At 35.1% G+C, this 26,774-nt stretch overlaps 6 protein-coding genes and 2 non-coding genes across 10 annotated transcripts; 4 read left to right on the top strand and 4 right to left on the bottom strand.

Annotated features, from left to right (window-relative positions):
• Positions 1 to 116: 116 nt before the first annotated feature.
• SHS1 (Mitochondrial substrate carrier family protein) lies at positions 117 to 3,276 on the bottom strand. The gene is made up of 3 exons (XM_012221208.4): positions 2,381 to 3,276; positions 903 to 1,064; positions 117 to 821 (listed from the first exon to the last, which is right to left on the bottom strand). Exons 1-3 carry the CDS (start codon positions 2,897 to 2,899, stop codon positions 348 to 350), a joined length of 1,155 nt encoding a protein of 384 aa, XP_012076598.1. The 5' UTR covers positions 2,900 to 3,276; the 3' UTR covers positions 117 to 347.
• A 1,434-nt stretch (positions 3,277 to 4,710) lies between these two features.
• LOC105637657 (EG45-like domain containing protein) lies at positions 4,711 to 5,454 on the top strand. The gene is made up of 3 exons (XM_012221207.4): positions 4,711 to 4,823; positions 4,900 to 5,179; positions 5,335 to 5,454. Exons 1-3 carry the CDS (start codon positions 4,724 to 4,726, stop codon positions 5,339 to 5,341), a joined length of 387 nt encoding a protein of 128 aa, XP_012076597.2. The 5' UTR covers positions 4,711 to 4,723; the 3' UTR covers positions 5,342 to 5,454.
• Positions 5,455 to 7,354: 1,900 nt separating this feature from the next.
• LOC110009938 (EG45-like domain containing protein) lies at positions 7,355 to 8,072 on the top strand. Its single transcript, XM_089724958.1, has 2 exons — positions 7,355 to 7,485; positions 7,789 to 8,072. Exons 1-2 carry the CDS (start codon positions 7,362 to 7,364, stop codon positions 8,070 to 8,072), a joined length of 408 nt encoding a protein of 135 aa, XP_089581084.1. The 5' UTR covers positions 7,355 to 7,361.
• Positions 8,073 to 8,357: 285 nt separating this feature from the next.
• Positions 8,358 to 14,010, bottom strand: LOC105637655 (AFG1-like ATPase family protein). 2 transcript variants are annotated; one of them, XM_012221206.4, is made up of 14 exons: positions 13,740 to 14,010; positions 13,423 to 13,559; positions 13,160 to 13,305; positions 12,885 to 13,030; positions 12,581 to 12,660; positions 12,116 to 12,373; positions 11,668 to 11,778; positions 11,288 to 11,410; positions 10,633 to 10,754; positions 10,489 to 10,558; positions 9,836 to 9,928; positions 9,222 to 9,349; positions 8,864 to 9,009; positions 8,358 to 8,688 (listed from the first exon to the last, which is right to left on the bottom strand). In XM_012221206.4, the coding sequence occupies exons 1-14, from the start codon at positions 13,876 to 13,878 to the stop codon at positions 8,639 to 8,641; spliced, it is 1,749 nt and encodes a 582-aa protein (XP_012076596.1). In that variant the 5' UTR covers positions 13,879 to 14,010; the 3' UTR covers positions 8,358 to 8,638. The 2 variants fall into 2 exon arrangements, with proteins under 2 accessions (XP_012076596.1, XP_020536478.1); XM_020680819.3 differs by having other exon boundaries at positions 8,868 to 9,009; positions 13,740 to 14,006.
• A 130-nt stretch (positions 14,011 to 14,140) lies between these two features.
• LOC105637654 (pentatricopeptide repeat-containing protein At4g21065) lies at positions 14,141 to 16,377 on the top strand. The gene has a single exon (XR_016322111.1). It is a non-coding gene; the product is annotated as a pentatricopeptide repeat-containing protein At4g21065 (transcript).
• Positions 16,378 to 18,005: 1,628 nt separating this feature from the next.
• Positions 18,006 to 19,575, bottom strand: LOC105637653 (putative sugar phosphate/phosphate translocator At5g25400). The gene has a single exon (XM_012221202.4). The coding sequence runs from the start codon at positions 19,389 to 19,391 to the stop codon at positions 18,342 to 18,344; it is 1,050 nt and encodes a 349-aa protein (XP_012076592.1). The 5' UTR covers positions 19,392 to 19,575; the 3' UTR covers positions 18,006 to 18,341.
• Positions 19,576 to 22,301: 2,726 nt separating this feature from the next.
• LOC105637651 (lysM domain receptor-like kinase 3) lies at positions 22,302 to 26,196 on the bottom strand. Of its 2 annotated transcripts, XM_012221201.4 has the most exons (11): positions 25,416 to 26,196; positions 25,259 to 25,303; positions 24,842 to 25,042; positions 24,558 to 24,712; positions 24,354 to 24,443; positions 24,080 to 24,185; positions 23,520 to 23,671; positions 23,284 to 23,381; positions 23,036 to 23,186; positions 22,766 to 22,864; positions 22,302 to 22,640 (listed from the first exon to the last, which is right to left on the bottom strand). In XM_012221201.4, the coding sequence occupies exons 1-11, from the start codon at positions 25,996 to 25,998 to the stop codon at positions 22,500 to 22,502; spliced, it is 1,821 nt and encodes a 606-aa protein (XP_012076591.2). In that variant the 5' UTR covers positions 25,999 to 26,196; the 3' UTR covers positions 22,302 to 22,499. The 2 variants fall into 2 exon arrangements, 1 of the variants encoding a protein (XP_012076591.2); XR_005177539.2 differs by lacking the exon at positions 22,302 to 22,640 and having other exon boundaries at positions 23,280 to 23,381.
• Positions 26,197 to 26,341: 145 nt separating this feature from the next.
• Positions 26,342 to 26,413, top strand: TRNAG-UCC (transfer RNA glycine (anticodon UCC)). Its single transcript has one exon. It is a non-coding gene; the product is annotated as a tRNA-Gly (tRNA).
• The last annotated feature ends 361 nt before the right edge of the window (positions 26,414 to 26,774 follow it).

The following is a 26,774-nucleotide window of genomic DNA, read 5'->3' as shown; positions in this document are numbered from 1 at the left end:
TGGTAACCTTGCTAAATCACGTGATTTCCTCCCCTCCAACTTACAATTTAATTAGTTATTATGCTTTATTTAAGAGGATTAAACAGTAGGCATTGGCATATAGGGATGAGAAGGTATTAAACGACAGTGTAATATGTCAGCTTTGTCTGTTCGATTCTTTTTAACCATGGGAGAACAAAAACAGAAAACTGTATTTCCTAACCTTCCAAACGAGGTTATTGACCGAGTCCTCAACAAAATAGCTCTCAGCACCTTAAAGAAAAAAAAAAAAAAGTAAACTGCAAAATGAATTTAGCTCCTGAAAATAAATCAAGCTTCAATATAAATCAAAGTTACTTTCAACTCTTCTATTGCTCTTCGTCATCTTCTACGAGTACCCTCTTGCACGCTTCATAACACATAAAAGCTATCCCAGCTGCAGGTACCAACTTCATGCAACTGGGACCCAGCCCTTTATATAAACCATGGATCCCTTCTTCCTCAAGTATACTTGCAAGTGCATGAAGTACATTCTTGTATACTTGTCTTCCACTGAGAGCTCCAACCTGCATGTGCTTACGAGCAACCTCAAGTGGGAAGGTCGCACTACTTGAAATAGCTCCAGCAGCTGATCCAATTAGAAGGGTTTCAATGTTGCCAATCTTCTCTTGCTTAAAAACTTTCCGATAGGCTTTCCGTAATGTGTCATAAGCAAAGTAATTTGTTGCAGCATATGGAATAACTCCAATGAGACTAGGTGCAAGGCCCCTATAGAGTTCTGCAGGCCCCTCTTCTCGCAGTATTTTTAAGAATGCATCTAAAATACCACTGTAAACCCCTCTCTGCAAATAAAATAAACCCCCCCTTAAAAGACCAGCATCATACTCAAGATCTCAATTTCCAGGTCTGGGTTTTGGCATTACCTGTATGGTTAACCGAGTCTTCACCAACTCAAGTGGATATGTGCACAAAGTTGAGCTTACTCCAGCGCAGGCCCCAGCAACTAATGAGGCAGAAATGGGAAGTTTAGGTTGCTCACCAGGCTTGGGTGACAGATTCTTATTAACAGTGTCATATACAAACAGCTGTGATGAAAGCAAATTACATGTAAGATGATAATAAATATCTGAAAATATATTGTTGTTTTGAATATGCAAAGTTAAGTCACGTGGTTTGTTTTTCTGGACCAATACTCAGATGCCAACCTATAGGGTCCATTCTACTATATCCTCATCCATTGTCTGCATGTTAGAAGATAGCTTTCAAAGATATGGAGAAAAACAAAACTAAGGAAAAAAGAGAGGAACTTATTTTGACAAACATGTTTTTTTACGTCCATCACTATTAATGAGATTGGAAGAAGAAAAATAACCAGTTTTGGCAAAGAAGGGAAAACTAGTACGGATAAACAAACAACAATAATAAGAAATTTTAGAAGACATGTCTACATAATCATCATCTCAAGTTATATGATTCCAAGAAACAGCAGTGTTTTTCTAATTTATAAGACAATCAAGCCTCCTAGGAAAGAGGAGTAGAAGGTATAATTTAGCGCTAATAAAAGCTAACGAACAAGAAGAAGAAATATTGGTACGTGTCTGTCCATATGACAGTAATCACTATATGATTGTAAGGAACTGCCATAGTTTAATATGACGGTGAGAAATCCTTTTTGGAAGAAGGAAGAGCAAAAACATCAATCAGTCAATGAACTATACAGAGAAGAGGGAAAAACATACATCAGCAACTCAAACGATCATAAACAATTCGTTAAAAATGACACAAGAAACTGTTAGTTCCTAGAGAGAATTATAGAAAGCTATACAGCAAATTATCAAACAAACCCAGGAGCTGCCAATTTTCACACTCTTGGACAATACTTTTAAGTCTATCCATTATGGCATGAACTTTCAGATTGATAGCACTGTGGCCAATTTAGTGAAGGAGTATCCTAATGTACAAATGGAGCCTGGTTAGTTATGCTCAATTAGCAAAATAATGTTTCTTTATTTCTTTTAAAACCACAGTATTCTCCAATGAAAAGCATAAGCCATCTATGGATGTCAATTGTTTATTCTCAAAAAAGATGGTCTCTTATCCACTCAATTTTTCCTTTTTTTGCAAATTATACTTGGGTTAGCTTTGCACAAGGTTTCACATGATAATTTTGTATTCTTTTTCCCCCAAGTTTTTATGAGCATCAAGGAAAATTTCAGTCTCAAGAAACACATGCTTGTATTCTACTAATTTTGAAAGGAGAAATTTTGGGGAGGTCACGGTTTACAAGGTATATAACTAGCAAATTTCACAGTGTAAATTAAGCACTAATACAAAGAAATCAATTAACAACAACTAGCATCTCCATGATTTAAAACTCTAAACTCGTGAAAGAATTTATTACCTCAATGGCCTTGCTAGGTGCAACTCGAATTACATTAACCAAATTGCCTCTAAACAATCCCTTCCATCCATCAGTTTTCATTATATTATTGAAAACTTCAGCGGTGGTATTCCCACTGCTTCCCACCATCAAATGAGTCCGTATGGTCTCCAACGGAGCAACAGCAGTTCTTGAGATAGCTCCAGCTATCCCTCCACTAACTAGCCGTCTCACCATCGGATTTTTAACCTTAATCTTCAATTTAAACACACCTTTCTTCTTCTTTAATGTCCCTTCCTCCTCTTGAACCCCCACAAATGACAAATACTTCACATACAAATCACTGTACAGAGTTTTTATGCTACTATTGTCACTGGAATTTGGAAACCCCATTCCCATCTGATTAACGCTTGCAAAAAGGCCTCCACTTGGAAGATATTGCCCATCTTGGGAACTCCAATGACACCCCAAATCAGAGATTGAGAGAAATCCAATTCCATCCCTTTTGTCATCAAATATCTTGATTTCACGTCTACCCATCAATCAAAACCCTGCTTTTTAAAATTTTTTTTCTTAGGCTTTATTAGTAACACTCATGGCTTTATAAAGATTTGGGTTTTGCGCAAATGGGTATCTGAAAAATACCCATTTGAGAAGTGGGATTCAAATAAAATTGAGAAATGGAAGAAACTATGGCTGGTTTGGAGAATACGAGAGAGAAGACGACAGAACCAAAAGGAATGGAATTGGAACCTAGTTAGCAAGAGAGGGGTGGGAGTAGGTGACTCTCTCTTTTCTCAGAGTGATTGTTACATATAGAATTTTGGGGGTTTAAATAGTAGCGGAGTTCAGTTGGTGGGAAGGAAGTTAGGTTTTGCTCACCGGAGGAAGGGAATGTTACGGTTACTCTCTCTGTAAAACCAATTATGGAAAAGTTTTTATTAATTTTCTTTATTATCATTTTATCACTTCTTAGGCAAAAATGAATGGTGCTATTTATTTACCGATAGGCTAATCCTCCTATTTATTTATCAAATTGATACTATTTATTAACCGGATAATCTTCACGTGTATTTATTAAATAGATATATCAATAGATTTTGAATTTTTATTATCCATCTATATAAAAAGACCAATCAAATTATATCTAATTAAAAAACTATTATTTATCCTGTGTAAATAATTTTTGTGGACCGATCCTGAGGTGAATCCTCTTTGGTAGGTAAATTCCAATTTAGTAGTTAAGTGAACGTGTAGCCATCATATATTCATATGACTTTATTAATATTAAGATCTCGGTTTCCTTTGTTGACTAGTTTAGTAATAATGTTTCATTATTCATGAATTTTGTGCCTCCTTCACTATACTACCAACAAAGCACGAATACAATCACGACAAGATTTGTCGTGCTTGTGAAATATATATATATATATATATATATATATATATATATATATGTTAGTTCAGGCTTTAAATGAAAAACAAATGAATGAGCATAAATAAATAATATTCATACAGCTCCAAAACTCATAACAGAAAGCCCATTACGGGTCACAAGTAGTCCAAATTTGACTCATCATATCATATAATAAAAAGAGATGAACAAAATTGTCTAAATTCCTCACTGTTCATTTATATCAAATTAGTAGTTTTCTAAATTTCCTATATGATCATCCAGAACCACGACTGCCAATATTTCCAAAAAAAAAAAAAAAAAGGCCGGAGCCCAATGAATAAAGCAACGTGATAGATATGGGCTGCGAAACTTGTGGATCAAAAGTATCATCTGGGCCATAGTTGGGAAATAGAACAACAAAAAGGCTGGATTTCTCTGTACTTTCTTGGCCCAATAAGTACTACCTCTGTAGAAAATACTAGTTTCCAATTCCAAAGAGAAGGAAAGGACATGATCATGAAGGAGCTGGTCTAGTGTTCTTCTTGCTATTATAACTTCCAATTAGGAACGGTATTAGTGGAAGGCAAAAAGGAAGAAGAGGCCCAGTTTATCTTCTTTCACTAATATTTATTTAATTCAATGGATAATTGTACGTGCATTCATTATAATTAAATGAAAGAGTGAAAGTGATTAAGGGATAATCATATTGTTTTCTATAAATTAATATTTTAAAAAATGATCCTGCGGTGCAGATAGTAGGAGAGTGAAAGTTTCTTTTCCGATTCCCTTTCTTGAAATATAATTCAATCTTTAAAGTGGATGGAGCAAGTCAATCATCAAGAAACCCGTGACCCATCTAAAACAAAAACTGACAAAAACCATTAATTAACTAATTAATGATAATCTAAACTATAAATAACATAGTCGTGTTCTGTCTCTTTGCTCTGTCCCTCTCTCTAATCTGAAAAATGGTGCTAATCGCCATAGCAGTAATATTTCTTTGCTTACAGAACAATAATGTCTTAGCAGATATTGGCACTGCTACTTCTTATAATGCTCCTTATATGCGTGAGTTTACTAATCTTGTTATTTCATTTTTCTTTATTTTAATTATAGGCTTGACATTAATATACTGTGCATGCAGCTACAAGGTGTTATGGGAACAGAGAAGATCAGTTTCCAGCAGGGAACTTGTTTATTGCAGTGAGTGAAGGATTATGGGATAATGGAGCTGCCTGTGGAAGGCGTTACAGGTTAAGATGCTTAAGTGGAAATAATAAACCCTGTAAAGATGGTATTGTGGATGTTAAAGTAGTAGATTATTGCCCTAAATCTCCATGTCCTTCTACAATTCTTCTCTCTAATGATGCCTTCTCTGCTGTTTCTCGTTCTTCTACTGCCAAAATCAACGTTGAATATATCCAGTAATTTATACACTACAGACCCTACTTTCTTCTTCTTCTTCTTCTTCTTCTTCTTCTTCTTCTTCTTTTTTTTTTTTTTTTTTTTTTTTTTTTTTTTTTTAAATTATGTAATTATATATCTTCTTCTACTTATATTTTTAAATTGTTCCCAACAGGATATGACAATAACTGGAGATGGAAGAATTGAAGTAATTGAAGTCAGTTGTACGTACAAGAGATGTTCGATACAAGAATTTATGTCTCGAGCAATAAATTAATTAATATGTCTTTTTAAATAGCAATATTGTGACTATTTCCCTTGTGTGGAATTAATATGTCATTGCCTGTAACATTTATTGCATACCACAAACATATTGAAGTTCTTGGATTTGGTACTTCCATTTATTCTATATGCCTATGCTGTGACCTATATATTTATGTGGACATTAACTATTTTTAAATTTTAAAATAAACGGTTAAAATCAATTTAAAAAATTTATAAATTAAATAATAAATCATTAACCAATTAATAGTAAGAATATAACAATACAATAGGGATATGTGCATAAACCTATATTAAAAAAGAAAAGAAGAATCCTAACTTAAATCAGAAGGGGATAACAAAATGCGGGGAATATACTAATATTAATTTGCATATATTCATACAATCCATTTTATAATTGACTCGAATTCACCTCATTCAATCATTTATTTTTTATTATAGCTAATTTGATCAGGAGTTCAAAATCTGGAGTTATCGTTGTTGTTCCAAAAGTTATATTAGAAATTTAAAATGAAGTCACTAGTTTAAATAACACCCTTTGACTTGTTTGAAAGTTGAATCATTATATTTTTTTAGGAAGTAATGAAATTCTAAGTATTTAAGTGATTAAATACGAATGAGATATATTTTCACTAATTATGTATATTTAATATTAATTGTTTTTTAACTAGATTCACCTGCATCTTGTTTAATTTATTAAATTATTCCCAATATTATCAGAAAAGCGTTTTTATGAAACTTCATTTAAAAAGATAAATTCTTATGGTATATAAAATTTTCCTTTGTGATATTGATAATAACGATAGTAAAAAAAATTAAAATACAAATATTAATTGACATTATAGAAACATTAATACAAGAAATTATAGCTTTTAACATCATGATCGTCTACATGATAATAAAGTAAATTACAATAATTAACGAAATAACGTCGTCGACTTTCAACTGAAGTGATAAGGTGGTATCATCATTTTTTTTTTTTTTTGGGTTCATCATCTTCATCATCTCCTAACATAATTAATTGCTAATTAGTTAATAGGTGGCTATAATTTTTCCGTTCATGGTTTATCACTGCCGGCCTGCCACTGCCGCCTTCTAATTTAGAGAGGCTGAGCCGCCCACATTTTGGCTCTATATACTACTTATTAAGTAACGATATCAAATGCCACTAACATTTATGCATGTGTCATCTTATCACTTTCTTTAGTGCATGCGTTATAGTTAGTGGTGGTCTATATATATATATATATAGAAAATGGGTTTGGCATATTTATCAGCCATCATCTTCAGCCGGAATACCCATTACCATTAAGAGATAAGTTCAAACCAGAAATTGGAGATTAATCCATATAAGGGGAATATAGCAAACGCAATTTAGATGGAATTAATGAGAAGTAATTAAAGAATCAACTGATAATTAGCAATTAATAGAGTTAAGACAAATGTTTGATGTTTGATGCAAGTGAGAATTGCGCATGGGGGTTGACTATTACAATGCTCGTGAACGATTCAATTCAACTCCACTCACAGATGTTACTCGTGCTTCACAGTATCATCACGATCCAATAGCTGACTCTAGTGGTCAAGGAGGATTTTGAGACTAAAAGGTTTTAGTTTCGATAACATTTTGATTCAAACGAAGAGTATTTATTACCGTATATTAAAAATATAAAAAAAAAAATTTTTTCGTTGGCTTGGTATATGAGATCACTTCTGCACAGGGCCTAAATAAATCTTATGTTTATGAGCCATACTTTATAGCCATCATTTAAATCTGAAATTAATAGGAAGACGATTTTATTTCGTGCCAATAGGTGTGGGTCTCCATGCTCTCGCATCCTTGGAAGTTTGGACCCGAGTGACTATAAATATAGGATTGCAGAAGGGTAAGATCAATGTTTCAAGTGTAGAGCTCGAACGATGAAAATGAGGCCACTTAGGACAATTGCCTCGATCCTCTTGCTATTATTATTCTTGTGCTTTCAGGTTCAAGAAAACTTAGCGGATGTCGGGACTGCCAGGTCTTATGATCCTCCATACTTGCGTACGTACAAACTAAATCCTTTTCCCTCAAATAGTTTAGCATGCATATAGTCATAATTGACAGTTATGTTAGTTGACGAGGTTTTAACAAGGATTAAGGAACAGTGCATGTCAAATGTTCTCCGATCTTCACGTGCACAAGCATCGTACACTAATTAAACAACTACGTGTGCATTTTCTACTTATATGTTCCTGTCGTTCAGCTTTATAAAATTAAAGTCACTTGGTGTTATTAAAGCTAGAAAATTTAGCTATTTGCCTAGTCATCTGATACACTTTCTTGTGCTCTACTGTGCTGATGAAGCAACGAAATGCAATGGTTACAACGAAGATCAATTCCCTGAGGGAGGATATTTTGCAGCGGCCAGCGACGGGCTATGGGACAACGGAGCCGCTTGTGGTCGCAAATACAGGATGAGATGCATCAGCGGCCCAAATCGAGCATGTAAAGGTGGATCCATTGTAGTGCAGGTGGTGGATTTTTGTCGTGATAATCCATGCTTAGCTACATTAATGCTTTCCAACAAAGCCTTTGATGCCATCTCCAGAATCTCCACTGCCAAAATCAATATCGAATTTATACAGTAATATTCATCCTTTTAACTATGCTCATAATATCATCCAACGGATCTATCTCGTTTATGAATGACCATACTATTTTCTGTTGCAGGATTTGATTTTGATGCCAAGGTTCCCTGTGGATCGTCGCCTAAAGAGGGCCTCAGTTGTCAAATGATTGCCTTGTATATATAGCTTAATGAAATAAGACGAAATAGAGTAAAATTATTACAACAAAGTATGTACTTTCAGGCATCAAACAATTCTAATTGTACCACACAAATTGCTTAGGTGGGGAAAAAAAAAAAAAAAAAAAAAAAGGAAAGGGTTACTGCCGAATTTTATTTCACTGTAATCTTACAAGATGTAGTTTTATTTCTTATGCTTTATAAAAGCGATACCTTAAAATTGGAAAAGTAGAAAAATCGATTTGAGGTACAAACATTATACACCCTTATAATACACTTGCTGGAAGGCTTAATATATATTAGAAGTACGGCAAAATTACTAATCAAGGTGATGCTTCACCTTCTATAATGCCTGAATGATTATTTCCAAACCCTTGATGTTGCTTTTGGAAATAGGGGTGAAGCATTCTAACTCCTTCCAGGTAAAAAGGTGTCTGCATTTCGATCAATCGGGAAACCTACAGAGACAGCTTGTCAGTTTACGTACTACTTGAAATTGTTTCTTATCTACTTTAATGCACAAAAGCAAGGTATGCTGTGAATGATCATTCCTCATAACCCTAAATAGATAGATGTCACTGCTGATTTTTGTTCAAGAAATATGTAGAATCCAAAACAAGGTTGTAACATTACTTACTGCACGGCGGAAAGCAAACATCTCTTCTTGACCAGATAGCATGGAAACTATACCAGTTGGTGCACCTCCAGTGCTCACATTGCCTTCAGCTAAAACATTTCTGCGAAGCTTTCCACCTTCCGCCTCTGTTTCAAATTGGAAACTGGACACAAAAAAATTACGTGTTATTCCAGAAGGAATAACATATAATTGCAAGACTAGAATAAACTGAGGCAAATATGCGTAATTTGCAAGCTAAATATAGAAGAATGAGCTAGCAGGTTCAAATGCTAACTTAGAAGAAAAATTATGTCAGCCATAACCTATTGTGTTGGATAACAATTAAGAACAACGTAAACATAAAGATGGAACTACCTTTCCAAATCAAAAAGTGTACCCTCCTCAGTTCCCTGGAATAGGTCATCAATAGAAGAAGCTGCAGAGCAAATGAGACAGCAATGATGATTGTACAACTCATCTATGAGCGTGATAAATCTACGTGCCTGGAATGTAAAAAACACAAAAGTGTTATTGAACGCAAGTGTATTATTTAGTTGTAACAATAAGTCACAGCTGATTATATGTTTTATAAAGATTTCAAATCTGCTATGCAGCAATAGCTTTAAGGATCCAAAGATAATATCATAAGCCTCAGCACATCACTTTTAATTATACATAACATGTTTGTATGCACGCAATCCAGCAGACGTGGAAAGAGTAGGGGAAATTATACCAAGTAGCTATACAGCAAAAGTGTTAGCATCATATACAGTGGAATCCTTCATGCAAATGATTCGAAGTCTAAACTGAATGGGAACAGACAAGTGACTGAACAATGTAACAGGACACGGCAGTGTAATTGGTCAATTTTTTATGCCTTCACTTGGTTTTGCCTCAACGTCAAACAAAACCATGTTTGGTGTCATATTTAAAATTAATGGTCCTCACATACGGTGCGTTCTTCTGCTGGCACAAATAAATAGTGTTACCTTGTCACGGATTCGCATGCTCATTATTGGAATATCAGAGATGAAGACAGTATGATAATTTTTTGCAACTGCAATATAATCTGCTGCACCTCGCTGCATATAATCAACAATAATGCAAGTTACCAACCAAAAGGGACTAAAGGAAAACAGAAGGTGAAAAGAAGAGAACCAGTTATACACCTCCTCAAAACAAATGTATCATATAATATGTCAAATTGCAGTTGTCAGTGTTGATATAAAAATAGCAACTAGATTTTCAAGAACTCAAAACAATTAAACAACTTGTAAAAGCCACGAGAATAAAGTTAAGTAATACTCTTTCCCTTCAACAATACTTCAAAAACACATTTGTTACCAAGTTAAGTGTTCTGTTGACTGGACTCCCAATGGGAGATGTTCTTTTACCTAGCCTTCCCATTTGATAATATATTTTCTCCTCATCTTTTCACTATATCCTAATTCCTGGTGCTCTGGCATTCAGCAAAGGTTACTGAGACACTATATATGATATTTGCAAAAACAGTACATTTTAAACTCATACGTTTAAAGAGTGTATATGACTATTGATTACTATAAAAAATTAAGCAGAGTGTTCATATATTGGAGAAGGAAAAGAAGAATGAAAAAAATTTATATTTTAACAAGTATGATACCGGCTGACCACATAGGTATTCGAATGTGAACTTTGCCACTCCATTGCAGCTTTTGGGAACCTCCAATTCCCTAGTTTCAAAAAGAAAGAAGATTTTCATATTGAATCCATATATTTATTGGAAGAATTTGTATTTAAAAAGTACCTTCCAAACATAATTGGGACAGCAGTAGAGGTGATTTCTCCTTGCAACTGTTCTGTCACCTGACACCACATTTTCTCAAACTCCTTCACAACCCTGTTTTCCAATGGCCAAAAGTAGCGAACCTGCACATGATGTGCACTCATATTCTCAACAAGCTAGATGGTCACAAAAGCGCAAAAGAAAGGAGAAATTTCTAGAGAAACTTGTGTTTCAGTCTTATTTAAAAATAGAAAATAATATTGGTTGCAGTTCTACTACTCTATCTCACTATGCTTGAGATAGATGTATAGATCTGCAAGAATCGATGAACGAAGCAAGAGAGATTGGTCAATAACTGGGAAATGTACTATTACACCAGATTCTGCAACACAAACTACACTATAGTACAGAACAACACAAAAAAGAGTGCTCAAGTACTCCAAGGAAACTCTTCATTTGATGAACTATGGGAGATAAATACCACACCTCAGCCTAGCATCAAGTACTAACCTTCTATTCAGATCATGGTTAAGAGATTCATAGAAAAAAATAAATAAATCAGAGAGAGATAGCAAACTACAGTTGAAATATGTGACCAAAAGAAACATGGTATGTTTAATTAGCACAAGATGCATCATGATGGAAGCAAACAAGGCATAAATGCTGAGCAACTCACTATGTCTTTAGATCTTTGAGCAATAAAACGCCGATAATCAATCTCACTTCCAATCAGAACTAACTCACAATGCTTCTCTAATTTTGAAACCAACTTTTGGAAGATCTCTCTCTGCATACCATCCTACAGAAGCAACAAATGTAGCTTAAATAAGACTTGCGCAAGTATCATTTTCCATGCTCAAAAACCTGCAATTTTGTTCTTCAAGCATAGAAAGACATCAAGGGGGTTCCCCGTGATATAACCCAGGAATATGTTAGAAAGCCACCATTGAGCTTCAGATACCTTCTTTGGTTCTTATCCAGGATGATAGAGGACTAAATTTTCTGGAAAGAAGACAAGGTTCTGAAAAAGATATTTCGAATGTAACATCCAACTACCTGATTTAAGTCTTTTGGTGCTCGATTACTGGTGGCCACAAGAACAGTTCCAGTAGTCAGCAATCTGCTTAGAATTCCAGACAAGGCCACAATAGCAAATACATCAACTGTCTGTAATATGAAACCACACATTTTAAGTCATGAAGTAAGTTGCAAATTCAATCAGCCACTTTTCTGCATAACAGATTAAAACAGACAACAGTAACTTTAAATGTTTCAAACATGGATTTCTAGCTAAATTTGAGACAGAAAATAGAAGTAGCAAATTGAAGAAACTTGAGAACAAAACAACATGAAAAAATAGTAGTTAACAAATCGCACATCATGCATGAGTAGCATAAGCCCTATTGCCAGGATAGTATCTCCAAGGTATAAACTGCTAATGAATTAAGAATTTATGGCTGCAATCAGATTACCAATGGCTGTTTTAGGGCATGCTCCTTTGTACCTGGATCTCATCAAAGCAAAGAATGCTAGCCCCCTTTTGATCTGCTTGCTGTTCTACAAGAAACTTGTCTGCTACAGCAGGAAGGATGTTTTTCATCTGCATATCTTTCTTATATCTTTCTTCTGCAGCTAACCACTCCTTAACTTTCATATCAAAAGGAAGATTCACAATCCAGCTGGATATGCTTGACTGCAGTGATTGTTCCTCCACTTGATTTTTCCATATCTTATGCATATGTTCATTTATATTCAGCATAGCCTGCAGGAAGTATGATTATTTCTTCTACAGCTTGAATAAATACATGTGATTAGGCTCCCAGTAATACATCCAACATATCAGGGATTACAGGCATGGTACTCTTTCAAAACTCTCTCTTTCCTCCCAACCCCCCAAGTATATGTGTGTGCATGCATTTAGCTGTCAAGCCCAAGAAAGATGTCAAATCACGAATGCCAAAATATTGACCTCATGAAAGTGAAATCTTCTGCGATGTTTAACAATTCCTTCAGTAGCACCGTAAAACATATCCATCAGCATGGTCTTCCCTGCAGTATCAGAAGCTATTTCTTCAGAGTACTGTGTTCATGTCAAGAAACAATCACATGCAAGCTAAAAAGTGCAGAAAAGCTAGGGGAAAAAATTGAAAGTCACTTACAATATAAATTTGAAAATGTGAAAAAAAAAAAAAAGGAAAATGACGACATAAAATAGATGGAAAACCAAACTTCCTATACTTAACACTTGAGCATGAATAGGATTAGAAACAAACCGCTTCCAACATTGCCATATATGTAAAGTCCTTTTGGGGCTGGAGGAGCAGTGGGGCGACGGCCAACAAGAGAATCTAACTTCCTTTCTCTATTTAGGTACGAAACCCATCTACCCACTCCAGGTTCAACATTTTCAGGTTTTTTCCTGAATCAAAAGAAATCAATTGATTAAAAAAAAGAAATAGAATAAATAAAAACTACAAAACAGTGCAGACTAGGAAAGCAATAACATTTTTCTAACAAATAGAAAAATTCAAAAGACAAAGTGCAACACCTAAACATCAATTTTTCGACAAGTCTATTCCGATGCTTATTTACTGATGACCATATGCCCCCCTGCTGCTGCTTCTGCTCAGCTTCCTCCATCAAAAGCTTGAGCCGCTCATTCTCCCTCTTCTTCTCCCAGTTAGCTAGGTTCAACTACAAAAGACATGGAGAAAGACAAAAAAACCTCTTGCACAACAATCAAATTACTGCAGAACATTACACATACGACGTACAACATACAATATAACCGAAAAAAGAACAAAATCATACATGATACTCCTCCATATCCTTCTCGTACTGTTCCAATCTTCCAAGCAATTTTTCTAATTCAAAAGCAATCCTTTCCTGGTAGGGATCATGCCTCAGTTTTCCTTGATCAACCAAATTTTTGTAGCGCGCAAGTGGCCCTGAAATAATATTTTCCAACTCATGATTTAAAAGCAATCAAATTGTAGGATAAACAATGTAAACTGAGCATAATGCAATCCAATGCAGACACATAATTACGAGGAAGAAATCAAACAAAATTATATACAGATACGCGAATCATGCAGTGATGCAAAGAGAACGAGTCAGAGAGAGAGGACCTGGAGGTTTTGTGGAGGAAAAATGGGAAGGATCATCGGAGTAAAAGCGATAGACATTGATTTCAAACTTATTATAGATTACTCTTCGTTTCACAAACCCTAAATATTTGAGCGAACAAATTGAGTATACTCTCTTCATTCTCTGTTTAGATTCTCGTTTTTTTTTTTTTCTCTATCACCAATCGCAAGATTTCTGGAAATCAGAAACTGCAGCAGCGGCAAGTGCCAGTGATTTGTTTGACTCTCTTCTAGTAAAATTTCTCTTTTGGGCGAGAAGGTGAAAAATTAAGGTGATGTGGATCTAAATGGATGAGCCACGTCGTCGTACAAAATAGATGACGTGGACAAAAAATTAACCGCCAGATGAAGGTAGTGCACTTTTCCTGGTTCTTTATTCATTCTTTTTAATTCTTCAGCAAAACCGTTTTAAACCGTTAAAGCCGCTTTCGCGCTAATGAGCTTCGATTCCCTCTCTGTTAAACGGTTTCTAAATGCAATTCGCAACCAACCAAACCAAGCGGCTCTGCACAGTAATTGCATCTACTATAACACTCGCATCCACAATCCATTGCACTGGTAACAGAAGAGCAGCAGAGCAGAAATGCCTTGCCCTCCTTCAAGACTGCAACTCATTGTCAAAGCTTACTCAAGTCCATACCTACATTCTCAAATCGGGTCTCCAAAACAATCCTCTTGTCCTCACCAAACTTACAGCCACATCCTCTGATCTCCACGCCATTGATTATGCTTCCTCTTTCCTATTCTCACCGGAATCAGATACCGGTTTATATGATACGTTTCTCTTCAACACCATCATAAGAGCTTATGCCCAAACTAATAATTCGAAGGTTATAGCTATATTTATGTATAATTTGATGCTTAAATATAATATTTTGCCTAATAAATTCACGTACCCTTTTGTCCTCAAGGCCTGTGCGGGTATTGGGAACTTGAAATTGGGCAAGTCGGTTCATGGATCAGTGTTGAAATTCGGATTTGCCGATGATGTGCATGTGCAAAATACAATGGTGCATATGTATTGTTGCGGCAAAGAAGGTACTGAGTTTGCACGCAAGGTGTTTGATGAAATGTCAAAACTGGACTCTGTTTCATGGAGTGCAATTATTGGTGGGTATGCCCGTTTTGGGAGGTCCAGTGATGCAATTGATTTGTTTAGGCAAATGCAGATAGCGGGTATTTGTCCTGATGAGATTACTATGGTCTCTGTTCTGTCTGCCTGTACAGATTTAGGTGCTCTTGAGCTAGGGAAGTGGGTAGAGTCCTATATCGAGAAAGAAAAGGTTCAAAAGACAGTTGAGCTTTCTAATGCACTGATTGACATGTTTGCTAAGTGTGGTGATGTTGATAAAGCTATCAAATTGTTTAAGAACATGAAACATAGAACCATTGTTTCCTGGACCTCTGTAATTGTTGGCTTGGCGATGCATGGCCGTGGTGTAGAGGCTGTTGAACTGTTTGAGGAGATGATACGAAGTGGGGTGGCCCCAGACGATGTTTCCTTTATTGGATTGCTCTCTGCTTGCAGTCACTCTGGGTTAGTTGATAAGGGGAGAGACTATTTTGATAATATGAAAACAAATTTTGGTATCATACCTAAAATTGAACACTATGGATGTATGGTAGATATGTTGTGCAGAGCAGGACAAATTAAGAAGGCATTGAAATTTGTCCAGGAAATGGCCATTGAGCCCAATCCTGTTATTTGGCGAATTCTGATTAACGCTTGCCGTGCCCATGGTGAACTAAAGCTTGGAGAAAAATTCTCCAGACAGCTTATTGGGAATGAGCCCATGCATGAATCCAACTATGTACTTCTGTCCAACATTTATGCCAAAATGCTCAATTGGGAAAAGAAAATGATGATAAGGGAGATGATGGACAGGAAGGGAATAAGGAAGATTCCTGGCAGCACTATGATTGAGTTAGGTAATGAAATTTATGAATTCGTGGCTGGAGATAAATCTCATAACCAGTACAAGGAAATATATGAGATGGTGGATGAGATGCAAAGAAAGATGAAGCAGGCCGGATTTGTCCCAACTACATCGGAGGTTTTGCTTGATATTGACAATGAAGATAAAGAAGACAGTTTGAATACACATAGTGAAAAGCTGGCTATTGCTTTTGCCCTTCTGAATACCCCACCTGGAACTCCCATTAGGATTGTGAAGAATTTGCGAGTTTGTACTGATTGTCACTCTGCTACCAAGTTCATCTCTGAGATATACAATCGAGAAATAATAATGAGAGACCGGAATAGGTTTCACCATTTTAATAATGGACTGTGCTCATGCAGAGATTTCTGGTGATAAACTGTGAGCAGTTTCTTGATGTGTTGATGCAGAATCTCATGAATCATAAATTTTGAGTCTTTTGATCCATTCTGTCATCTCAAGATAGCGGATGATCAATCATCGAGTGCAAGAATGTAAAATGAGGCGTGGGTATTTCCTGTTAGTAACATAGAATTAGTGTGATGGCCTGCATAAATCATTTAGGCAGCCATAATTATACTTCTTTTTTTCATTAATCTATGTACTAGCGCAGAACAATTAGAGAATGAAATGGAGCTTGATTCAACAAGTTGTTTGATCAAGTCATGCTTTTTCTGGAGCCATCTTTCAACTTCTTCACGCACTTAAACTTGCTATTTCTTGGTTCACTAATTAACGAAAACCTTAAACGAGAGAATCATTTTTCCGACAGTTTACTTGTAGCTGAATTAAATATAACGAAAACTAGAGTAATTTGCGGGCTATTTTCCAATCTTTTGAGTTCTATGATCGGAATAGGCCTGCAAGAATAGCTCTCTCCTTTAAATTTATTATAGATAGCCAATATGAAAAAGACTCGAACTTGAAGTCCTTTCAACGATCTTAGCTTTAGCCGTTAGGCTAATACCCTATTGGCACTAAAAGATGAACCGGATCACAACTGAACCCTACTTGCAACAGCCCATTAAGGCATTAAGAGATCCGGCAAAAGCCGGTTAGGCTGGCCTAGCAATCTTGTGCTTTGTTGGTAAACAATAAATTGACCAATTTGTCTGTATTTCACCAACGAATGGACAATTTGAAAACTTTTGGCTTCCTAGAAAATGCAAAAAAACGCGTCTTTGTTTCCTCTCTCTTGCAGGAGATACTTGACAGACAAACTAATTATGGTAGCATTGGGATATCAGAAACAAATACTTTATCTCAAATGCTATTATCTTAGAGATTGGATTTATTAACGGTAGTAAGTAGATTTAACAAGAAGTTAGGAAGATGTAGAAATACAAATGATAACACCAGGCCAATCACAATGTTTAAACCAAATAAATATTTTTACCTCAAAACTTTAAGATTTCTTGTAATTACATCTTACTTAAGGTGCAAATTATAAAGATTAGAGACTTTAAGCACTTAAGCCTATCACACGGCATACTTTTGAAACACGAAATCATTACACGTTTACAAACTTTTTTCCAAAAGTAAAGAGAAACAGACTAGTGGAAAGCGATGGGTCAATCTTATGAGTGACTTTGAAAAAGTATAGCTTGTGCCATCCTCTCGTCCTCTTAGAACGGATCATGAGAAACAAGAAAAGGCAAAAATGAAACCATTTCTGAAAAATCATACCATTCATGAGCAGCATCCGTTGTATTTGCTATTGAACAGAGAAGGGAAAAATATGAAAAACAGGGGAGGATCTCCTCTACTCTTCTTCGCCATGCTAAATTATGGTTTGTTAACTAAGTATAGAAATGGGGATATACCTAATTGCCACAGAGAGCAATAATATGATAATCGGATTTAATACTGGACAAGAGATTGTTATGAGTTAGAAGAGCTTCTGGGCTTCAATAATATAAGTCATGACCAGAAACCATAACTAAAATTATAATCTACAAGAAATGGATGGGTCAGTTGAGTGCATACATGCATGCAGTATAAGTTTGGAGGCAGGGTTGAAATAGCTAGATTTTCATAAATATGCACAACATAAATAGCCAGAAATAATGTGCACGGATTATCTCCAATTCACCTCCGATCAATTCATTGTTTTTGTTCTCTAACATATTCCCCTTTCAGACCACATTTGAATGGTGCATTTTACTCATGCAGAACATGGCTAATAAATCCATCAAGTATTTACTAAATAGAAATAAAGCATGCAGAATGGCAGAAAACACCTACGATATAAATGTAGCAACTTTGGCAATAACAATGTGAAAGATCTGTTTGAGTAATAAAGAAAAATATATGAATAAATAAGGACTAAATCTCCATTAATAACAGAGGTTCCTACATAAAGATGGGATGAAATAAATATCAAAAATTAAAAAAAAAAAAAAAAAAGAAAATACAGGACATTTGTGAAAGGAATTTCAAATCCCTGACATTCCTACTAACATTCATAATTAGCATAACAAACATAAACCTATAAAACAACATTACCGAGTGAGCAAAAGTAAAACGAGACACCCTTCATTCCTTTTTGCCCCCAACCAACCCTGGTATCACCTTGTCTCCATTTTGCTCTTATTTCCAGTACTCTCCATCCATTTTATAACTAAATTTATCTCTCTTTAATTAAATATTAGGTTTGTGATTCATTTCTCTTGCCAGTTCCTTCTCCTTCCCTCTCCTCCAACAATCTTCCAGCCTCCTCATCGGCTTGCTGGGCCTTCTTTTGAGCCTCCTTAGCCTTCATTGCCTGCAATTTGGCATGGTTGTAATATGCAACACCCAAAAACGCAAGCCCATAGCCAAACAAGTTAATTGGTGTCACTGTGTCCTTAATGACAGACCAAGAGAAGGCAATTAACAGCCAATCCTTGACCACACCAGCCACATTCATCGTCAAAGCTGAAGTCTTTCCCACAAGCAAAAACACGGCAAGATTCAAGGCAAAAGCACAGAGAGAATTGGTGCCGAAAATGGCAAAATCAAAATGAAAACTCGAAGTCTCCTTCAAAACTGGGTATTCGACGAAAATCCAAGGCACAAACAAGAAAACCAAACAGCAAGGAGCAACATAATAAAGGGAAGTAATAGGATTAAGCGTGATCCCTCTAGAGTTAAGCAAGATTTGAATCAATACCAGTCTAGTTGCCTCGAATGCAACAGCACCCAATTGGAGAATTACACCCCAGGTATCAAATCTGGCTTCCCCATAAGCTGCAATACCCACACCGAGCGAGATCGACAACATGTTGACCATGGTATCAGTTTTGAAGCTCTCTCTTTTAAACATAACCCCGATCGAATAAACAGCGACTGGCATCAACGCCTTGAGCATCTGAATAAAGGACACCGACAAATAGATGTAGGCAGAATTGGAAAGCCAGAGGCTGAGAGAATAGAGAGCGCCGATGGGAACGACGGAAGAGAAGTAAAGATCCCGAGACATGGTAACGGGTTCGACAAATTTGAAGACTTTGATAAGAAGGAAAGCGAGAGTAGCACAGAAGGACATATGGATCATGGTAAGAGAGATGGGAAAAGGCCAATTATACATCTTCTTGTCAAGGATGTACTTGTTGTAAACAATGACAGTGAAGGAGAGGAAGATCCAGATGGCCACATATGTGTATGAGAGAAGGATCTTCTTCAAAACACTATCGCTGAGAGATCCACCCTTGCCCATTGCGGTTGATTGAGAGGGGAGGGGAAGGAAGGAGGGGTGGATGAGCTGAGCAAGGAGGAGAAGCGGTGGTGCTTGTGGTGGCTAAAGAGAAACAATAGATTTGAAAATTTTCGGGCGTGAATGATGTGGAGAGGAGAGAAATAAACAAGAAGAAGAGAGGGTTTGGTATAGGACAAATGGGAGACACTGGTTAAATGCAGGGGAGGAGTGGCGTTCTTTGAGTGGACTTTAGGCTATTTTGGGCTTGGGCTCTTCAAAAAGTTTGCGTAATCTTAAATTTTGTGTATTACCCAAACAAATGGGAAATTATAGGAATTAATTACTTTGGCTCCATTCATGGATTTGAGGTTAATTGCAAGTAACCCCGTTGGAGATAAACATTATTTTTTCATAACCAATAAAATGAAAAGCTGACGTGGATAACCCCGTTGGAGATAAAATTATTTTTTCATAACCAAGCAAGAGCTTCATTTTCCTATGGCATTAATATTATATTTATTTTATTATTATTAATAAATAAAATATTATATTAATAAAATAGAGATCAGATTCCACTTTTGTTATACAGGGATTAGGTATGTTTTTTTTTTAGCGTTCTCGTTGAAGAAAAAATAAAATATAAATAAATAATGGCAGATCAAGCTTTTGTAACATACTAATTTTGAGAATTATAATTGATTTTAATTATTAATTTATTTTCTTTAGTTATTTACGTGGGATTCATGGAGATTTTATAATTAAAATTTTACCCTTTTTGTCTTTTTTTTTTTGTTAATTATTAAATAATTTGTTTTTCTTTTAATTTTATATGGCAATGCATTTATTTGCTTGTAATAAAGCAATTTTTGGAGGCTAGAAATTGTGATCTGAATGTGGTGATGTTAATTGGGTTAATGGTAGGACTTTATATTCCTTCTCATTAATTGGTAATTTGTTACTTGGTCCTTATTGACTTGTCCAAATTCCACATTATTGCCAGCTGAAAATTGAAATTCTTTCTTTTCTAAAAAAATATAATATTATAATTTTTTTTTAAAAATATTGTTTAAAATAATTTTGATCATTAAAAATATAGTATTTAATAAATTTTTAATATTTTTAACGTAAATATTTTTTAATAATTTTAATATTGAAGTGGCGGACGTGTTCCTCTCCAGGGCAATTCTCACTTTTATAGTTTAGAAAAGAAAAACATATGGCAAAGGAAAAAGGAAAACTGAAATGAAATGGGCGTTTGAAGTCCGAGTCTCCTCATGCTAGATTACTAAAAGTGAATGCAATTCCTAAAACGCCACTTCATATGTATATGTAAGATTCCTCACCTCACGTGGGGTTTGCACCTTTTCGGGTGTTGACCATTTTCTCTGCGTGACGCGCGCGCCTATTTAAATTTCCTCACTCACTTTGCTTCCTTTTATTAAAGAAAAAAAAATATATATATATATATGGACCTCCTAATGGGCTCGATATGGCCCGGCCCTATCCATTAAAAATGGGTTCGAGTAAGAGATTGATTGAGGCTTATTCCACCCAATTAAAATTTGACCTATCTTGGAATTTAATATTAAATACGAAATAATTATTAATTCTAAAAATATATTAATCAAAAAAAGAAAAAGAGTGAGTCTCATTGGATAATTTTGTAATATTATATGAAATGATATAAATTTATTATTATTAAGTAGAAATTAGTTATGGGGGCGGCTTTAAAAGGATTTGAAAATAAAAATGGTAGACATATAAAGAGACAAAGAAGGAAAAAAAAACAAAAAGGATTAGCAAGAAAATATTCCACCAAAACTACCTAATCTAAATAAAGGACATTTTAGGTATATTATATTATATTTATATGTCTTCTTCATTATCTAGCTTTTTAGTCTCTACATATGGAATTAGTCAATGGTGCTTTGCATTCTTTTATTATGCACCTCATACTGACTTGTAGTAGATAAAGACTTCAGAGGTGGAGACTTCATGGGTTCATGCATTGCATACCAAAATTTTGGACTATTTTTCCAAATTGATCAGTTCAATTTTTTACATTTAAAACAAATTGTAGGGCTAATTAGTTTTATTTTTTTAATTTATATCATATATGAAAATATAAAATTATAAATAAATGTAATAAAAATTTCATGAAATTCTTTTATATAAGATTTTATATACAAACGTGTGTATTTTCAATATTACATTAACATACGAAATCTACGTATTTCTCTGAATTAAAACTTGTATTGAAAATTCAGTGGATTCCCTTGAATTTTTTTTTTTTTTTTTTTTATATATAACTTCTCTATATTTGATCGTGTTGATTGTGTTTTTCCTTTCCATTTCGAAATAACTATTATTGAAATTTTTTTAATTTAACTTTTTCTTAATATTTGATGTGTTAGGTGCCACGCATTAATAGAGACATCCATGAATGTGGTTTGGAGAGGAGCTCAAAGGTCTTTCTTGCATTCACTCCTTTTGGACATGATAATGAGGTCTTAACTTGTAAAGTGTCCTGTTTGGTTCGTTCATGATCATAAGTCTCCCATTGTGTCTCTTCCTCTCATATTTTTCTCATTTTTTGTCTTCTGAAAAAGGCATATTCGGCCTTCATATCCCATTACAATAATGAGATGTTAACGTTTTTTAATAAACTCAATCATTTTATCATTTGCTTTTATTAAAAAATTATATCCTAACATACGTATTGGCTCCTTTGGCAATACAGGCTGAGTATATGGGAAGAACTTTCGTTTTCGATAACCACTAAACACACATGTAGAAATGGGCAAAGAGTTTTAATTATAACTAAGCTTCGAATCAGATTAGATAGGTATGTCCGAATCTAAAAATATTTCAACAATATATGGTAGAAGTGAGATACAAAAACCTTATTACTGTAACAAATTTTCAAGAAAATTCAAAGAAGATTACCCTCTCTTTATATGCTATTAATACCAAACTAATTTTCAAATGTCATACTTCATCATTTACTAAACACATACATGATTGCTGTAAAAGCTTTCTAATGAAATAATTTCAGTTTAACAGGAATTCCAAAAGCATTTAAAAACTACAGTTGAGTACCTTCATTTATGAACTATGGTTGGCATAACTTTAGCCCGTGAGATGCTTGTTTTGCTGTTCATCCCAAGCTCTGGAGTCCAACAGGATGTGTGAAAGGCGTAGCACAACTATACTCATATCAGGACGTCGGTTCCAATTATCATCAACACAGTCTTTGGACAAGAGAGCCATCTTGGATAGTCGAAGAAACAAAACTCAAGTCAAAAGAAAAGATGGACGTTGTTTTGGTTAAATTTCAACAAAAAGAACAAATTTAACTTCAGAATTCATGAAACGGGTGAAAGTTCAAACAATACCTGGCAGAGTGAATCTTGGTGGAAGCAAGTCAGATTTGGGTCAATGCATTTCTCTATCTGGGTAAAAGGATCCTTGGTATCATTTAATGATGACAGCATCTGGATCATATGGGATTTGTGAACTTAATAAACTGGTATAAACTAGCAACAAAATCAATAACTCCTAATACTTATCAATTAGACTGTTGGCAGAATTCATGTTTAGAATACAGAAATGATAATCAACAGAAGTAGAAGGTAGCTATGGTTTAGTAGATGGCGCATACTCACATATTGCACTAAAGAACGATGTTCGTTGTGTTCAACACTTCCATGACTTGCATCCTTACTTATTGCCGGTTGGCCAGTAAGTAGTTCCATAAGAACAACTCCAAATGAATAGACATCACTCTTTGTGGTCACAAATCCATCTCGAACATACCTATTTTCACAAAAAAGTCAGGAAACCAAAAGGGTCTTACACATGTTGCTAATCAAGCTATATATGATCAACAGTATGAATTTAATTAAGTACACACTCAGGTGCGAGATAACCAAATGTGCCAACAATTCTAGATGCTGCTGCTCGTATATCCGAAGAATGCTCTAGCAACTTTACCAGTCCAAAATCTGCGATCTGTGGGACAGAAATTCAAAACATTATTGGTTTTCCTATGATGGAAAACAAACATGCTGTGGTTGGAATTATTTGGACAAGACAAAGATCCACTAAATTTGGAAGAGTCTTATGTTTACTAAAGAAATTGATGCTCACCTTTGCTCGAAAATTGGAATTTAAAAGAATATTGCTTGTTTTCACATCTCGATGGACATAATATGGTTTTGTGTGTTCATGTATATACTCAAGCCCTTTAGCGGCATCAAGAGCAATCTGGACGCGGGTAATCCAAGAAAGAGGGTTATGACCTGTAGATCCATCAAAGGTTGACAGGTAACCAGTAAGACATCAGAATTATCATGAATCCCTGCCATGTACACTCTGTAAAAATGAACAGTTTACACGTTTTTTCTGCTCAATTACAATCACTGAATAAAAATAAAGGATACCGTTCAAATCATTCTATTCTAAGCTATGCAACAGAGTTAGCATAAAATATGATAAACAATCTAAAAAGTGACAATTACACAGTTCAATTCAATGTCTTCATCACAATAATATTGACACAGACCATTTCCACTAAGTTTTTCCCATTGTCAAGAAGCAGCTTCGGCTACATTCCCAACCGAAGTTCAAATTTATTAGAGATTATATTAAAACAACATAAAAACATCTTTTGAAATATTGAAACAATTGATTAACTGGTAGGTCCAAACCTCTTGAAGTGGGGATATGTAGATGATCACTCAATGCACCATTTTGGGCAAATTCATATATTAAAAACAATGAGTCTCCACCAGCAGCATATCCGATAAGCTCAATCTGATTAAAAAAAAAAAAAAAAATGAAAAAGCCCATCTAAAGGAAAAACTAAAAAGTAAAGGGAGCATGCATGAAAAAGAGTGTACTAACAGTAAATCTAGCAACAAAGTTAAAGGCATTATTTAAAGGAAAGTAAACATTCAACAGACAAACAAAGACAATGTATACCAAATTTGTGTGATGAACTCTGCAGAGAATGTTTAGCTCTGACAAGAACTCCTTTGACTTTGTATCTTTCATCTGCTTGATGGCAACATCCTGCATGCATATGTAAAAAAAAAAGGCTATTAAGGAGTGAAAATGTTCCTATATAAGTGAATAGTTGTTGCACATACTTCAGGGAACTGATTTAATGAAGCACTTAATACTTACCATTCCTCTTAATTTTCCATGGTAAACTGATCCATATGATCCTTGGCCAACCTTTAAAGTTACACTGAAGTTGGAAGTTGCATCAAGAATTTCATTGTAAGGGAAAACAGTAGCTTTATCTGAGTTCAATGAGGAAGCTGTGCTTTTTTCAGATTCTGAAACAAATGGATCATGAATCACTGTAGCTAGTCTCTTATGTGGCTCAAATACATTAATCTGAGGGAAAAGGGAAAAAAAATAACCAATCCTTAAATTTCAGAATAGTTAATATCAAGCTATATTACTTCCAGGACAAGGGCATGCATCCTGATTACAGTCCAAGCAATCTGTTCTCTGCGGAAGAGCTTTCGATTGTTGTGCTCTTTTCCCCCTAAATCTTTTCCAGGATACAAGGACGACTGCTAGCAGTATGATAATAGCAGCAGCAGATATGCCTGCAACCAAAATATGAATTCGAGATTTTGGCGCTTTTTTGGCTTCTGCATCTGCAAGGAAGGAAAAAGTGAATGCCAAATATATTAACATAGTAGAACAAGAACACAAGAAAAGAAACAGAAGCTTATTTTTTGATATAGAAGCATGTAATGAGGCAGTTCTATTCAACTATCTGGATCTGAAATGAACGACCAAGAAACATATATGAAAGACACAAAAAAGACTATATATAAGCTTAATTGCACAGGTTAGAAGTTTCATCCGACCTTTACTGTCCACTTCAAGTATGGTAAGGTTTTGAAGGCCCCCCACTGTAAATGCCAATGCAAGACAGAAGAGAAATCATTAGTGATTGAAGAAAACAGGTGTAAGTAATATGCATTATTATTAAAAAATATACACATATTGCATTGCCTTTGTTACCTGGTTCTGGTATAAATAGAATATCACCATCATGGATGAGGTCTGGATTTTCCAGCCCATTCAAGCTGATAGTCTTCTTTAAATCAGATTTAAACCGAGAACAAATTGCAAACAGTGTATCTCCCATTTTAACCCTGTAGCTAAGCAAATATGCATTTTCAGAACAACCACATAGAAAATCAAGAGTTATAATTCGTTCTGCAATCAATTTATTTTGAGTTTTTTCCACCGCAAATGAACCAAATTGCAACGAAATTCTCTTCCATGAATCCCCAGGCTGGACCAAGTAGTCCATGCGCCAAGTGAAGTCATTATACCCAGTTTGGCAGCTGCAAATTACCCTGATCAAGAAACCGTCAACAGTCCTATTAACTGCAGTATCGTTCACATGAAACAAAGAAGCTGTTTCTTGAGGGCTACTAATGGTGTCTGGAACATAATAGAATGAAGCAGGACATGATTGGATTAATGACTTATTACATGGCATTGGAGAGACATGAAAACTATAGGAACAGTACGAAAATGAGATCAAACCCACAAAACCCACCAAAAGATTCCTACTTTTAAAATCTAAACAACACATTTTCCCACCAGAAGTCAAATTTGCTTCATTAGCTCGAGAACAAGTTTAAATTTCAGAATTTTCAAGAATCAAACAATAAAAAAACCAGCATGCTGTTAAAAAAAATGAAATAGATGTTTAAGTATTGAAAAATTGGATGGTGAAGTTGATGCTGATGTGGAAGAAGCCAACAACTACAATTCCTGAAGAAAAGCAGTTTATGGTCGTCCATTTGGAGTAAAATGGGATTTTGGCCATCATTTTCTAGTACTATATCGTCACAAAGCCGGTGGCTTTGTCTGTTTCAACGCCTCTCTGTTAGCATTATTTTCAAAATTATGTGGTGGGGGCTGGAAATCAACAGGCATTTGTAGTCCAACGGTTAGGATAATTGCCTTCCAAGCAATAGACCCGGGTTCGACTCCCGGCAAACGCAATTTTTTACTTTTTATTTTTTTGCACCTATTATGGCCTGGTTAGCCAACCCACAAAATTCAGCAATTCAGGTTTTAAGAATTGGTGTTAAAGTTTCCTACTTGATTTTTCCAATTAATGTGACGATTAATATATTGATTTTTTTTAGAAAAAAAATTACACTTTATGTATTTCTAATCAAAGCCATCTATTTATTAACACGAGTGATTAGAGGTAAAAATGCTGCTTGTTTGAATCAAAATCGAGCTCGGCTCATTTAATTATAATTTTTATAATTATTTGATAGTGACATATATAACATTGTACAATCTCTTTAGGCTGTTCGTATGTTTACAAACTAAGAAATAGGAAGAAAAGATTTA

The sequence above is a fragment of the Jatropha curcas genome, chromosome 8 (genome assembly GCF_041381405.1).
Source record: "Jatropha curcas cultivar XTBG-Jc1 chromosome 8, XTBG_Jcur_1.0, whole genome shotgun sequence".
NCBI classification, from domain to species: Eukaryota; Viridiplantae; Streptophyta; class Magnoliopsida; order Malpighiales; family Euphorbiaceae; genus Jatropha; species Jatropha curcas.
The sequence above is the reverse complement of the archived record's forward strand: the minus strand, read 5'-3'. Positions and strand labels throughout refer to the sequence as shown.